Source organism: Onychostoma macrolepis, chromosome 24 (genome assembly GCF_012432095.1).
Source record: "Onychostoma macrolepis isolate SWU-2019 chromosome 24, ASM1243209v1, whole genome shotgun sequence".
In the NCBI taxonomy this organism is placed as follows: Eukaryota; Metazoa; Chordata; class Actinopteri; order Cypriniformes; family Cyprinidae; genus Onychostoma; species Onychostoma macrolepis.
In genome coordinates, this window is record NC_081178.1 from 17265433 (window position 1) to 17281113 (window position 15681).

At 36.5% G+C, this 15681-nt stretch overlaps 2 protein-coding genes across 7 annotated transcripts in view; one reads left to right on the forward strand and one right to left on the reverse strand.

The window, feature by feature from the left end:
- Positions 1 to 634: 634 nt before the first annotated feature.
- On the forward strand, positions 635 to 3132 carry eef1a1l3 (eukaryotic translation elongation factor 1 alpha 1, like 3). 2 transcript variants are annotated; one of them, XM_058766013.1, is made up of 7 exons: positions 635 to 1043; positions 1117 to 1296; positions 1407 to 1703; positions 1897 to 2047; positions 2144 to 2379; positions 2477 to 2711; positions 2795 to 3132. In XM_058766013.1, the coding sequence occupies exons 1-7, from the start codon at positions 900 to 902 to the stop codon at positions 2905 to 2907; spliced, it is 1356 nt and encodes a 451-aa protein (XP_058621996.1). In that variant the 5' UTR covers positions 635 to 899; the 3' UTR covers positions 2908 to 3132. The 2 variants fall into 2 exon arrangements, with proteins under 2 accessions (XP_058621996.1, XP_058621995.1); XM_058766012.1 differs by having other exon boundaries at positions 807 to 1043; positions 2144 to 2400; positions 2795 to 3126.
- A 163-nt stretch (positions 3133 to 3295) lies between these two features.
- Positions 3296 to 15681, reverse strand: part of asap1b (ArfGAP with SH3 domain, ankyrin repeat and PH domain 1b) — a 75255-nt gene continuing 62869 nt past the window's right edge. For 3 of the 5 annotated variants that reach the window (XM_058766006.1, XM_058766007.1, XM_058766009.1), the window contains 13 exons: positions 15541 to 15632; positions 15159 to 15345; positions 13946 to 14031; positions 11786 to 11901; positions 11287 to 11354; positions 11010 to 11117; positions 10697 to 10919; positions 8675 to 8827; positions 7315 to 7393; positions 6910 to 6968; positions 5856 to 6364; positions 5647 to 5769; positions 3297 to 4701 (listed from right to left, as the gene is read on the reverse strand). In XM_058766006.1, the coding sequence (XP_058621989.1) occupies positions 4627 to 4701; positions 5647 to 5769; positions 5856 to 6364; positions 6910 to 6968; positions 7315 to 7393; positions 8675 to 8827; positions 10697 to 10919; positions 11010 to 11117; positions 11287 to 11354; positions 11786 to 11901; positions 13946 to 14031; positions 15159 to 15345; positions 15541 to 15632 (1878 nt within the window). In that variant the 3' untranslated portion in view covers positions 3297 to 4626. Of the gene's footprint in view, positions 4702 to 5646; positions 5770 to 5855; positions 6365 to 6909; positions 6969 to 7314; positions 7394 to 8674; positions 8828 to 10183; positions 10253 to 10696; positions 10920 to 11009; positions 11118 to 11286; positions 11355 to 11785; positions 11902 to 13945; positions 14032 to 15158; positions 15346 to 15540; positions 15633 to 15681 lie in introns of all 5 variants that reach the window. The other 2 variants (XM_058766010.1, XM_058766011.1) reach the window with 2 other exon arrangements.

The following is a 15681-nucleotide window of genomic DNA, read 5'->3' on the forward strand; positions in this document are numbered from 1 at the left end:
AATTTAAATCTAAATAATAATAATAATAAAAACGTATAGAGACCATTTTAATTCCAACACCATGTACAGTACAACAGCAACTTACCACGTATTCCAACACTCATAGTTTCATAGTGATATATAGCATAGGCTACAACATTTTTATCATGAAGCTTAAATCCGAGACCACCAGTTCTTTAAAAAAAAAAAAAAATCACCAAAGTTAGTTGTAACCATAGTTTCCATACAAATGCATTATTGATTATTATTGTTACTAGAATAAAACTAGTAACTTGGTATTAGCCATATGGCTGGTGCTCTCATTTTAAATTCTGAATTAAGTGATCACTGCCGTCAAGAAAAAACAAAACAAATATACAGAACAATTCTAAAAGCTGCGGTTTAATGGAGATAACAAACAAATTTGATACCTGTGGTATCTGTTAAGTAGAAATTTGAAGATTTTTTTATTTTTTACATACAGAAGTAGGCCTATGCATTATATAACATCAGCTAGCCCAGGGCTCTTCAAATCTGGACCTCGAGATCCACTTTCCTGCAGAGTTTAGCTGTAACTCTAATCAAACACACCTGAACATGCTAAATCAGTGTCTTCAGGATCATTAGAAAATCACAGACAGGTGAGTTTGATCAGGGTTGGAGCTAAACTCTGCAGTGGATTGGACCTCCAGGGTAAGATTTGAGGAACCCCGAGCTAGCCTATTCTAATTCATTGTGGGCGTGGTCATTATTGCATCAATGCAGTTTCAGCCTTTATTGATCACACCAGGACTCAATCAACAGCACCCATACTTAAGTGTTCCCTTTGTTAAATAGGCTTGCTGTGGTTTGAAAGTCGCCATAGAAAAAAAAAAAAAAAAGGTGTGTGTGCTTGGTCATTATCTAAACTATCTGCAAGTATGGCTAAAGAAAGAATCCATATCAACCTGGTCATAATTGGCCATGTAGACAGTGGCAAATCCACAACCACTGGTCACCTCGTCTACAAATGTGGAGGAATTGACCATAGAACAATTGAGAAGTATGAGAAGGCTGCAACCCAGGTTAGTATTAAATTTTAATTCCCTTTTATGAATGTTTGAATGTTAGATTTTTTTATTATTATTTCTTTTGAAGATGGGAAAGGGTTCTTTCAAGTATGCCTGGGTTCTGGACAAACTGAAAGCAGAGAGGGAACGTGGAATAACAATTGATATTTCCCTGCTGAAATTCAACACCCAGAAATACACCTTTACTATAATTGATGCACCTGGTCATCGTGATTTCATCAAGAACATGATCACGGGAACTTCACAGGTATTGATGCATCTTCAGGAGTTGAGCTCTTGAGTTTTATCTGGGTTTCTTTCCTGGTACTTCCTGTACAATCAAGTTGACCTAAATGGTGATCTCTTTCTACTTCTTAGGCTGATGCTGCTCTACTAATTGTCTCTGCTGCAAAGGGTGAGTTTGAGGCTGGGATTTCTCGCAATGGTCAGACAAGAGAGCATGCTTTACTGGCTTACACCCTTGGGGTCAAACAGCTCATGGTCTGTGTCAACAAAATGGACCTCACCGAGCCACCGTTCAGCCAGAAACGTTATGATGAGGTGGTGAAGAACGTTTCTGTGTTCATCAAGAAGATTGGCTTTGAGATTGGTGCTGTACCTTTTATACCCGTTTCTGGTTGGAGTGGTGAGAACATGATTGCCCCGTCCCAAAAGGTAATGCCATTCTTAACAACCTTGCTGCAAAGACATAGACCAATCCTGTTCAGCTCCAACACTCCTGTCTGTAACCAAGTGCTCCTGAAAATTGGAGCTGAACTTTCAGGAAGGCAGATTTCCAGGAACAGCATTGGGCACCCCTGATATGACCATATCTGCTTGCCTCAATTACTTGCATGTTTTGTTTCAGATGCAATGGTTCAAAGGGTGGAAACTCAAGAGGAAAGAAGGCCACTCAAATGGTCGAACCTTGTTGGAGGTGCTTGATTCTCTACTTCCTCCAGTGCGCAATGCGAGCAAACCACTGCGCCTTCCCCTACAAGATGTCTACAAGATTGGTGGTAGGTAAAATTACCAAATGGGTAAGGTCTTGATTGACAAAGTATAAAACCCCTTGACCTCTCCTGTGACTGTCTAAACTGGGTTCCCCTCCCCAGGTGTTGGCACAGTCCCTGTGGGTAAGATTGAGACTGGTGTCTTGAAGCCTGGAATGGTTCTAACCTTCTCGCCAGCAAAGTTGACCGCTGAGGTCAAGTCAATTGAGATGCATCACCAGGGGCTTCAGACTGCCCTCCCTGGTCACAATGTGGGCTTCAACATTAAAAATGTGTCCGTAAAGAACCTTCGGAGAGGTGATGTAGCAGGTAACGCACAGCAGGACCCACCATCGGATGTGAGCAGTTTCATTGCTCAGGTACAGTAACTATGCTTCTGAGTAAAGTATGAACAAACTGACAAACTGTAAAATATTCTCTTGCATATTTCAACAGATCATAATGCTGAACCACCCAGGCAAAATCAAGGTTGGCTACTCCCCCGTACTGGACTGCCACACAACTCATGTTTCCTGTCGTTTTGCTGAACTAAGGGAGAAGCTTGATCGGCGTACAGGCAAGAAACTGGAGGACTTGCCTCAGTATCTGATGTCGGGAGATGGTGCCACAGTCAAACTCGTCCCAAACAAACCCTTATGTGTGGAGAGCTTCTTTCATTATCCACCCCTGGGTGAGGAACTGGATTTAAATGGTTATATTACTGCTGAAAGAAGCCAGTTTTGAAGTTTTTTTTTTTTGTTTTGTTTTTTTCAGGTCGATTTGCCGTAAGGGATTTAAAACAGACAGTTGCTGTTGGAGTAATCAAGTCGGTGGAGAAGGTGGACCAAGCTAAAAAGACATCACAAAAAGCTCCTGTATCAAAATGAGTTGCTCATTTGTCCCTTTTATAATACTTTATTTACCAGCAGTCTGGTATGTGAACCAAAAGGTTCTCTTTAAGTTGAGCATTTCTGTATAGTTTTATGTAACCACACTTTATTTTGCCTTAAAGTGAAGCCGCTTTTTAAATGCGTTGCTGGTGTATTGGATTGTTTAAAGTGACTCTAGGGCCCAATATGAGGTTTGGCATAGCTGTAGAGAAGCAGTAAAAGTGTGTTTCTGGACTGCAAATAAATTTGAGTTTTCACATCAGTTGTTGCATGTGTCCACTTGTAGCAGTGCTGGGCAGTTTCTTACTATTTGAGTTGGTTGTAACTTGACTAAACTTCATGTTTGAGAGACGCAGAGTGTTTAACATGAAACCATTTTATTGATAATGGAATGGTAAGTGAGGAACATGTTCAGACAGTGGACACCGTCCTCAGAATCTGCAGTCAAAAAGAAACCTGTAGTACAGACTTCAATTCTTTCACCTCAACATTGAATACTGGGTAAATGCAGAGAAAGGGGTGACTTTTGGTTTCCAAAGATGATACAATTTTAATTCAACTGTGCTTCCTTTTGAATTGAACTTGATACCATGATCACTTAAATTTTGGGAGATGGTTCTCATCTACCAAAAGAAATTACAATGCTGACATGATACCTTGGTTTCAAAATAAATTCAATGCAAGACCGACCAAAATCTCACATTGTAAACTACAGTGGTCATAGCTGTTCAAATTCCTAATGAAGCTGATCTTAAGATCTAACATGGGGTTACTGGCAGCATGGACAAAGCATAGGTTCCAATTGCAATACAGTACGGCTATCACTTGAAAATATAACATCTACAAACCAAGTAACTTCCATATTTCAAAAGTACTTCAAGTATCCAAGACCTCTCAAAACACAATATTAAAGATGCCGAAGGGTGACCTTTCCGTTTATGGAACACCACTGTATTACAGAGCATTGTCCTTCAATAAGACCGTAGTAAAAGTACTTGTGAAGACTAAACGAACACTGATATGGGGTCACATAGGAACAACCTGTGAAAGGACACAGGTAATGGTGTATGCATTGCACAGGTTAATCATTTTTACACTGAGTAGCAAGAACGGGGAATAGCAAACACAAATTAACATATTTCACACTCGGACATGCTTTAGTGGTGTATTAGGAAATGTGATGTTAAAAACAACTGAAAACTGATGTTCAGCAAACTTATGAGTCCAGTTATTCCATTAGGAAGAGAAGTCGACTCCTGTCTGTCCCTGCGATATATATGATAGCCACATTAATACTTCAACTTATTTGAACAAAACTGGCCCCAGCTGTAACTTACTGGCAGGTAGAGTACAAGTTCACACATTTACTTTTCAGACCAACACAAGTTTCTACATTTACACAAAATCACACACTCATCCTTGTGTGAAACACAAACACACACATTTATGTACAATCTTATATACAGAGATACAGTATCAGTAATAGTGGAGGGAAAGTGCTGGTCTTTTAAGTGGGTGCAGTCTAGCCACTGTGCGGTAGGCTGTGTATAATGGTAAGGGTAACGGCGGTAAAGTTAGACATTTTATTTACACTGTTTCTGATGACGGTAAGGTGATAATGTGTTTTTCATTGTGGTTCCATCTTCTTAAATTGTTGATTCAGCAGCTAAATCAAGTGCGTCCCATTGGTGGAGGTGGAGGACCGATATTTGTGTGTCAATCAGACAAGATATGAACAAAAGACATGGGAAATACACCTTTCCTCTCCGGCTGCCCCTCGATGTGTCCAATCTGAGGACAAAAAAAGAAACGTTGCAATCAGAATGTGGCTATGAATGCAAGTCTAAGGAATAACTTATGACGAACTTCTGAATTACTGAAAATGAATGGCAGATTAAATTTCAATAATTCAATGGCCTGAAAACAATTCTGCTTTTACCATGGTTAGCACATGTACATGTCTATATAAGTTTGTCAAGAAATTTTTCAGGTTTTCATCTTTCCAAGAATGCACAGGGCCTCGTATCTTGCCTATAATATTGTAGTTTATGTATCATTGTTTTAATATCTTAAAACTGTTTCAATTCCATGCACAGTCAAGGTCAAATGGAAAAAAACTATTGTTGATTTAATTTTGTTATGAGTAAAAACAGTATTATTTTTCTTTCTGAAGACACTGCACTTGTGGGGTTGAATGCTCTGTTGTTAGACCAATTAAAAATGTTAATTACACAAAATATTTAGCTTACTTACGATTACACTTTACTGTTATTTTCAAAGCTTATTATTAAAATATACACTCATTAGACAAATAGAAAAAAGGTTATTAACAAGTGTTCTAACAAGTAACTTTTGGAAAGGATCTGGAACAACAAAATACTGTTTTTGTAATGTAATAAAATATGCTAGAAAAAGCATTTATTGACGGAGAATTTTTCAGCAAATTTTAGCAGAAATAATGACAACATTCTCACAAAAAAGCATGCATGGGGCATGGACCATCAGATGTGTGTGAAAGCTGCATTTTTTTAAAACAGTAGACTCCAGGGCATTTTGTTTCATAATCAAAATGAGGTAATATGTGATATGTAACTGTAATGTGGTCTAAAACCTGAACTATTTCATGAGCAATTAACTATTTCAAAGAACATTAATGGAACATGTTGGAATGTCTGTTAATCAATCAGAATGTAGAATTTTGGGTTCTTCAGTTTCATGCTTTGTTTTTACACTTACCCACCACTCCTGATCTTCTTCACCGGTTACTACAATGACCTCACCCTCAACGAAAGTGAGTTCATCATCATTATCTGCCTGACAATCATAGATAGTCTTCACCCTCCGCATTTTACTCTTTATCTGACAGAAAGCAAGACAAATAGTGTAAGATATTTTGTTGAAAGCAGCTTGTTACATACTTGAATGTATTTGTCCAAAGTCCTTACCGGATTTATTTTCCTGGGCAATGGTACAGGCGTCTCTTGTGCAGATGTCGGGCTTCCATTGGTGTCTTCACTAGACTGGACAGGTTGAGGAGACAGTTCAGCCGGTTGGATGATTGTTGGAGTATCTGGTGGTTGGGGCTTGGGAGCCACATCTCCAGGTGGAGGTTTGTGGAGGACCTCAGTGGTTATAGGTTTGGGTGGGGAGATGTCTGTCAGTTGAGGCTTGGGCGGGAGATCTTTCAGCTGAGGTTTAGGGGGTAGATCACCCAACTGGGGTTTAGGGGGAAGGTCAGACAGCTGAGGCTTTGGAGGCAGTTCTCCTGGTTTAGGGGGTAATTCTGAAGGCTGTGGTTTAGGAGGTATATCTCCAGGTTGAGGTCTATCAGCTAACACAACTTTCTGTGGGGTGTCTGAAGTCTGCAGAACCTTCTGGAACAGGACAGGTTCAGGAGGCTGGTTGGTTTTATCCATAGATGGGTGATGGATGGTGTCTATCTTACGCAGGGCAACTATTGAAAAACAAAATGTCATTACGTGTTTTTGGCTAATTTTTGATATATAGTTCTAGACCATTTCAGAAGACAAATATGAGGACATATTTCCCCTTACTAGCAAGATGTTGGGTCAGGTTTAAAAAAATGTAGTGTATGTTAGAAATTGGCAAAAGAAAATGTCTCCTTTTTGTGCTGTAAAAATTTCAAGAATAATTTCTGCTGAAATACTTGGAATAAATGCTCTTGCTTGTTGCATCTTTTAATGGAGTTTCTCCTCATCGCTGTCACTGTACACTGGGGTTTGTAAGGGTATTTTTTGTGATGTGATTTGTAATTGTTTCTCTTTAAGTTATACATCTAACTGTACTGTAATAGTGGGTTGGAAAAGATACACTGTGAGCTTAATACAAATTAAATTAAATTAAAATACATATGTGAATGTAAATAACTATACACTTGTGATTATACATGAATAACTAAATTAATTACTTTTTACTTATTTTATTTCATCATTCAGATGTACCACTGCAACATTCAAAAGCAGAAAGCATGTCACCTACCCTTCTGAGGTAGTTTGGGAAGGACCCGTGGACCAAGTGTGGTCTTTGTGGTGTTGAGACTAGAAATAAATAACATATGTAAGTCTCAAAGCAATGTCCGATTATATCATATTTACACACTCTGTAAAACCACCCATACTGTATAAAATGGAACTGTTTTGCATTCCCAAATACATGATGACAATTACATGGACATATTCAAATGAAGCACAAAAGGCCATGTATAAATTTGCAGTCTAAAGTCTGCTGACCTTTCTAATGCAAATATAGTTCTAAAAATAGTTTAACAGAATCGCTATTATAAGCATTGCAAAAGATTTCAACTTGCTTGTGTGAATTTAATGCTCAATCAGTTTTGTTCATTGTTTTATTTGCTACATTGAAACTTAAATGACGTTGGTTCACCTTTGCTGTTGTGGTATACCCTCAAATCTGTTAGTTACAGGAGACATCTTGTTGACAGGAGGTGGTGTTGAATCACTTCCTGGAAAGTTGTACAGTGAACATTATACTGTGAAGTACTGTGAATGTCATAAATTAACTAATTTCTTAAATATATGTCTCTGCTTTTAAAAGCCTATAGCGCCGCTAAGGTGACATTTGCAGACTTTTGTAAGACTGAAAATTTAAAAAATAATAATAATAATTTGGGGTCAGTAAGATTTAATGTTTTTGAAATTATTTTAGGCTGCATTTATTTGATCAAAGATACATTAAACAGTAATAAAGTGAAATATTCTTACAATTTAAAATAACTGTTCTCTATGTTAATGTAATTAGAATTTTCAAATGTAATTTATTCCTGTCATGGCATAGCTGAATTTTCAGCAGCCATTGCTCTAGTCTTCAGTGTCACATGATCCTTCACAAATCATTTTAATATTCTGATTTGATTCTCAACATTTCTTCTTGTTATCAATGTTTAAAATAGTTGTGCTGCCTAATATTTTTGTAATAACTCACATATGTTTTCAGAAACAAGAAAAAAATAAATACAATACTGACCCCAAACATTTGAACTGTAGTGTACTGTAGTCTACAACCAAAATGCATTTAAGTATACGCAAATGTTTTCCACATAAAAGTTTGTCATTCTTTCTGGAATTCATTCTGCAAATGTCACTTTATGGCTTTGTATAAACGCAGTATAGTAAAGCAAACATTATTATGACTATTGTGTTGCGATACAGCAGAAAGGTAACACATTAGCACCAGACCATGCACAATAATGGTCCTCGAATGCATCTTAAATTATGTGATTATTATTTCAACCAACAATATAATTTATATAGGTTATATTAACAGTTTGTCTTTCTCCCATTAATAACTCCCAGACCATTATTTTGCTGTGCCTTTTTCTTTGTCATTACCCAAAATGGTAAGAAACATGCAAATCACTGGGGCAGGATATAATGCAGAGATCAAAAGGTTAGGGATGGGGTCATTAGGCTTTCATTGACAATACTGTCCTCTCAATATTGGTTTTCATAGTTAACGCGTTCTGGAATTTAGCATGTAATGACACCACAGAATGAATGGGATGAAAATGATCTGGTAATGGATTCATTTGAAATTAACCAAAATGTCTTGCTAGAATTTAATTTAAAAGCAACTAAACTGGTGTTTCCACTGAAAACGTCTTACATTAATGGAAAAATCAAATCTATTCTATGTGGATCTGAGTAAATGAAACCCTGGACAAAAACAAAAACCAGAAACATTAGTTTGTAACTCAACCTAGGGTTGTTGACTAAGTATAGCCCACCTTTACTGAGCGGGGTGTGTGAGATAGGGGTGGGGGGGTCAGATAGAGTGCGTTTGTGTCCAGGGGGAGGGGGCGGGGGCCTCTTCTTAGACAGGGTGGAGCTGCCACTAGCGGGGGTTTGTGCGGAGGAGGGCAGGTTCGACAAGGGAGGGGCTGGAGGGAAAACAAACATAAAACAAGAACATGCAGTGATATCATGGGGAAGAATGGATACTGTCAGTTAACATGGGTCTGTGGAAGATACAGGAAGAAGGGTGACAGGACAGAAAGATAAGTAAATAAAGAGAAAAAGAGAAAAAATGACAGTGTGGGTAAATACTTGAATAAGATGACAATTGCTACTGAAACTGAAGCAGGTCAGGTAAGCAGAACTTAAAGTGGAAGTGGAGAAACTAGATGAAATTGGAGAAGGACATCAAGACCACAAAAGTCAAGTGAGATTTATTCTCATTTCAATGAAAGAGAAAATGGAAGAACGATCTATTCTACGTTACATATTTTAAAAAGACAGTCAATAGTCAGTGAAAAGCTCAGTCAGAGAGGACCAGGAAAAGGATGAGACAAGCAAACACAGCTATCTACTAATTTACTAATTATGATGAACTGCAGTAGCAGAATCATCAAGTGAAAAGTAAATTAGATGTACTGAATCTGATTTGTCTGCTAAACTTTCATATAAGAAGTGCTTGTGACCATGATTTGAGTGATCGTATAGTCCAAAACCAGAAATGTGCAGCATCTAAGTATAAAAGCATCAAGGCACATCTGAATCCAAATTATGCGCGACATGCTGTCTACTAAGATGCTTTTATCTTGTCAGCATATATATTCACCAACAATGATATTCCACCACCTATGATATTAATTTATTATTGTTACATTTTTTAACTAATAAATGTGTTTCTAAAGCTCATTTCAATTTGTTGAACATTTTCAAATGATCTGAAATTAATTACACTACCATTCAAAAGTCTCTTATGCTCACAAAGGCTACATTTATTTGATCAACAATACAGTAAACCGAATATTGTGAAATATCACAATTTAAAATAACTGTTTTCTATTTTAATATATTATAAAATGTAATTTATTCCTGTGATGCAAAACTGAATTTTCAGCAGCCATTACTCCAGTCTTCAGTGTCACATGATCACATGTGCTGCTTAATATTTTGGAGATTTATTTTTTTTTTTTCAGGATTCTTTAATAAATAGAAAGTTTAAAAGAACAGCATTTATTTGAAACAGACATATTTTGTAACATCACAATGTGATGTCTTTGTCACTTTTGATCAATTTAATTTGTCCTTGCTATTTAAAAGTATTTATTTCTTTAAAAAAATCGTACTGCCCCAAAACATTTGAACGGTAGTGTACTTTCATATAAAAACATTGTTCACTGCGATGCAGCAGCCTTCAGTTTCAGACACAGCTGTACGATCACAGAATGAGGTCATTAAATAGATTAAATAAGCAGGAGAGGTTTATGCAAATAAGAAAAGATAGTCACTGATGTATGGTCGAGTGCTAGCCAGAGTAGCATAGTGGGAATGAGAGCCAAGGAAAGCCAGAGAAGGAGCTGCAAGAGACGAGAAAAAGAGAAAAATACAGAGAGAAACGAAGAAAAAGATGGAAAAAGACTGGATGACATTTTACATAGGTTTGCCTATTAATGCTATGACATAAGAAAGTTAAACTATAAACAAAATTATCAAATGGAAAAGAGTCTGTGCAAAGCAACAGAAAGCAGATAAAAAAACACACAGATATTTGTTACAGTTTGGCTGTTATTTCTTTTTTTTTTTTAGTTGACTGTACAGGTTTTAGGATTACAAACTGAACTAAAGATGCAAAGAACTGGATTAATACATCTGACTACACCTGAATACACGGAATAAATAGCTTTCATGAATGTAAATAGTATTTATAACATACATTAATATATTTAATTATGGAATGGGCAAGATTGTTAGAACAGGTTTTATGCTTAAACATTTGATTGGATTTTGGGTTTCTGGGTTACCTTTGCCTGCATTCCTAGGAGGCAGAGGTGGGGCATCTGAAACTGGAGAGGACGGACAGTCGGTAGAAACGCTGTACATCTGATTGGAGAGTGCAGTGTATGAGAGGCGCTGCTTATCACGCTGGCCAAAATTAGGCAGAGAGAGCTTGTCATGAGGAGACAGACTGTATGAGTGACAGAAACTCTGCGGCCGGGGAGAACGATCCTTCTTAATGGGACTGGGCTGGGAATGAAAAACAATGAGAAAATCATTCAGTCTGTGAGTCCAAGAAGTTTGGGTATTTTAAGAAAGGTTCAAGGAAGAATGTGTTACTTTGTCATCCAGATCATCGTCACTCTCATCAAGCTCCTCCAATCTGAGATTCCATTCATATTCCACATGGACCTTAGGATTAAATTTTCCTGCAGCGGCTTGTACCAGCTGAAACACACGGGTCAGATCTTCAAAAACAACCACATCTTAACACCCTGGGGCCTTTTCCACATCTTTGCTGCCCCCTATTGTTTTTAGATCATGATGGACATGTATTCAGAGCTGTTAAAGAGTTTCCAAAGGAAGGACTGTATCATCTTTGCCACAAGTTACTCACCGTTTCCTCACACTGGATGATCTTCATCCGCCTGGCCACATCCAGAGCTGTTTCTCCATTCTGATTGGCTGAAAAATAAGGACACAGGTTAACCAGAAATGATACATAATGTTTACCATGAATCAACGTGGTGACTAAGCATTGGTAAGTATACAGTATATGTAAGCAGGGATTCTGGTATGATATGATGAGTTGACAATTATTATATATTTATGTTACTGTCAATAACACATAAATGGCTAACATTATAATTTTAGACTAGTTTGTCTAAATAAACAACACACACCCAAAAAAAAAACTTTAGCAAAAAATTTACTCAAAAAAAAATCTAAATTCCTTTGTTTTGAATGCCACAAGTGCATTTAAGCATCACTGCATTATAAACTACAGTATGAAAAATTAATAATCACTTAAATATCATAAAAAAGTAATAAATAGTAATATATAAGTCATTTATATATATAAATCTGGTAAAACCACACATGCATGTGTAACTCACTGATATCAGTAGCTGGTTTGCCTCTCAGCAGTAATTTGAGGCATTCATGTTTCTCATACAGGCAACAGTAGTGCAGGGCTGTGTTTCCCCTCTCCGTCTGTTTATCCAGATTCCCACTGGAGACAGAGACATAAGATCAAGGAAAATTAGATTTCTTCTGATATATACGAGTTTATTGTACTATTAAAAACACATATTAAATCCAACCTGTAGCAATTTTGGCACAAAACTATGCGTTATGTGGTACTGCTAACATGTTAACAAAATCATCATCTCCGAAGTGCTCTTTAATGCAATTCAAATCTTTAATTGAGGCTGACATTAACAAGATTTTCACTCTTAATGAGCCATTTCACACTTCTGAATTTGGGTCAGCAGTGACTAAACAGCACACATGGGGAGAGAGCAAGTGAATGACCCAGTTCTGTTTACCTAGTGGGAATCACAGCAAAGGAAAAAAAACAGGCTACACATCTAAGTAAATGGGAGACATCCTGCTCTCCGAGAACAAATTCATATATTTCTCTGACCCAGTTTGAAGTTCATCCTGAACATTTTCTGTAGTGATCACTGCAACACTGTAGGATTCAGGGTCTATGTTCTGAAAGGATAATGTTATTTTCCACATTTGAACAAAATATTTTTGCCCAATATGACAGGATCAGTGTTCATTTGATTCTGCATGGAGATTCTTAATTGGTGTCAAAAATATTTCTGTGTGCTGTCAATGAATATGTGAATGTCCACCTATAAATACATACATAAAGATTGCTTTTGATATTATGTGTCAGGATTTACTGCAGTTAAGTTGAAAGGAGCATCTGTGTTCTTAATTGCTTCAATGCCATAAACACATTAATGTCCATAATGCAACTGCATGACCGTAAATTCAGTTAGTAGACTGTCAGCTCTCAAACGAAATAAAAAGGAATTTGCAACAATATTGAAAAGACAATGAGAAAACATTAAAGATGGGTTATCACAACCAGTGGACAAATGTCTTCCCATACAGTACATTACAGTTCAAAGGGTTTGAGGTCAGTAAAAATGTTTTTGAAATAAAGAAATTAATACATTTTATTCAGCAAGAATGCATTAAAATCAAAAGTGACATTGACTAAATAAATAATGTTCTTTTGAACGTTCTATTTATTGAAGAATCCTGAAAAAAGTATCACACTTTCCGTAAAAAACAATATTAAGCATAATGGTTTTTAACATCAATAATAATAAATGTTTCTTGACCACCTAATCAGCTAATTAGGTTAATGTGAGACATAATACTGGTGTAATGGCTGCTAAAAATTCAGCTTTGTCATCAGAAATTAATTAGAATAGAATAAACAATATTGATTTGAATATTTCTTAGATTTATTATTCTAAGAAAATTAAAAAATATATATATATTTTTTTTAGATTTCTTACAATTTTTAGTAGTATATACTATAACTAGCATGTTAACATGGAAAAAACATCACTTAACATTTTTAATATATTCATATCAATATTAATATCATGTAATCATAATCACAGTAAAAATTATGCCATGGGAAGAACTCAGAGCACGATATCTTTCAAATGTAATCAGGGAGGAAGTGTGAATTGGGGAATGGAAAACCTGGAGTGAAGTTAAAGCAGAGTGAGCCATGTTGTCCAAAAAATAAAATAAAACAATCCCAGTTGTCTGGGTTGGATTTACTTCCCTTATGCTGTCATATTTCTTTTGAGTCAACCTTTAATGCAAACCTGGAGCAGTTTCAGTGTTCCAGTTCTCAGGGAAATCGAATTATGATTATTTACTAGGATGTGAGCCAAGAGTAGTCCTGGCTCAGGCCATGACCTGATCTTCTAATACTGTTATGTAACTTTAATCCACATAGTAGAGAGCAAATTGAGCTAAAGTTGAACTTAAATTACTCTATTATCTGCATAATAATCCCTTCAAAAGTTATGGTGCTCGTACATGAACACCTGCCATCCAAAGACAAAAAAAACCACATTAAAAACTCATCCTGTTTAACCATTAAGCTCTTAATGATAATGGTGATGGAACGTAACAAGAGGTGACTGCCTAAAACAAATCCAAAATACTGAATTTATAAAAACATGGCCAGAAGTTTATCCTCCCAGTTTTTGTGGTTATAAGCTAATGTTTCATACCTGTTCTGGACAAGGAAGTCGACCAGGTGCAGTGAGGTGTGGTCAGCTGTCTTCACGGCGTAGTGCAATGCAGTCTCTCCTCCTTCCTATAAAACAGAAGCATAAATAAAAAAAATTTAAAAAAGCATTTGTTAACCCATTTACTCTCTTAATAACTGTCTCTTGTCTTATTGTGTAAAATATGATTGATTTCTGAAGTATTGTGAGACAAAGACTGTTTAAAAAAAAAAAAAAAAAAAAGAGTAATAAAAAAAAGCCCTCCTTAAAATTATTTATACATAAAGACCACAAAAATATTTACATGAAATTTAGCGGTACAGCTGTTTCTTTTTTACATGAATAATAATAAATGTTTTTGAGCAGCAAACTGGCATTAGATTGATTTCTGAAGGATTATGTGACAATAAAGACTGGAAAATGAAAAAAAAAAAAAAGACATTTTAAAATGTAATTAAATAGAAAACAGTTACATGAAAATTTTTCAATATTACTGTTTTTAATGTATTTTTGATCAAATAAAATAAATGCAGACATGGTAAGCTTAAGATATGTCTTTCATAAAAATAAAAAAAGTCTTACTGACTACTTTATAGTAATGTAATATAGTAACATCAGTTGTGTTATGTAATGTGTTGATGAAGATGATGATACGTGTCTCTGACATGGCCATGGTCACTGCTTCATGTTTGAGGATTCATCAAAAGATAAACTAAAGTCAGCTCATGCTCTGGCCAGAGGCTACATCATAAAAAGTGAAGCAGAGATCGTTTTAGATTGAGGATGTTTTTTCAACTGCACCCCCTCAGAAGCAGCTGTTTATCTCTGAGACGGTGGCAGCATTACCGAAGTCATTAGCAGATAGAACGAAGAGTCGGTCTCTCAGTGTGGAAAACTGGGAGAAGATCAAGGCAGAGGATTCAAGTCACGTTCAGCGTGTCTGCTTTCTGATATTCACCAGACCTCAAAATCTGTGCTCATCAAAGTCTCTTATGTGCATGGTTCATCCATCGTGTCATGTGATAGTTAGGGTGTATACACTCTCTCTGTACCTGTGGACCTACTATCTCCTCCTAGAATGATTAGCAAGTTTCCTTTCAGGGGCCACTTAATTATTAAAATGAGAATGAAATGTTAAATTAAAAAATGAGCCTATTTTCCCACTGTCCCAGTTACTACACATTCAATGATCAATTTGACAGACGCTGTAACTCACCTGTCCTCCTTCAGGTAGTGGTTCCATAAGCTCTACCCCCTCAGCATACACTTGGATGAGAGCTAGCAGGTCATGTGACCTGATGGCTTCAAATAGCTCACTCATCTTGGCTGCTGCTGAGCTGCAGGTTTTTCTCGCGAACTTATGATCTACATACTTTGCATTGATAAACTCCTTACGAACAGTCCTAAGATTGAATTAAGAGAAAGTGAAATAAAACAAGGATTTAAAATGAATATCCAAAACATTCAAAAATGTTGACGCAATGCAACCACAGGGAAAATCTATCATTTACCAGAAAGACTAGAACACTAGAACCAGAAATACACTAGAACACTAAAATAAAATATTATAATAAAATACGTTTGCCATGCATACTTACATGTCACTAGCAGGAGTAGGTTTAGGAGAGGGGTAAGGAAGATTTCCCTCCATTATTTCATTAAAACGACTGTTTCCCACATTCTTGGCCAGCTGAAAGGAAAGAATAGAATAAAACAAAATAAAACATGCATTAGTCACA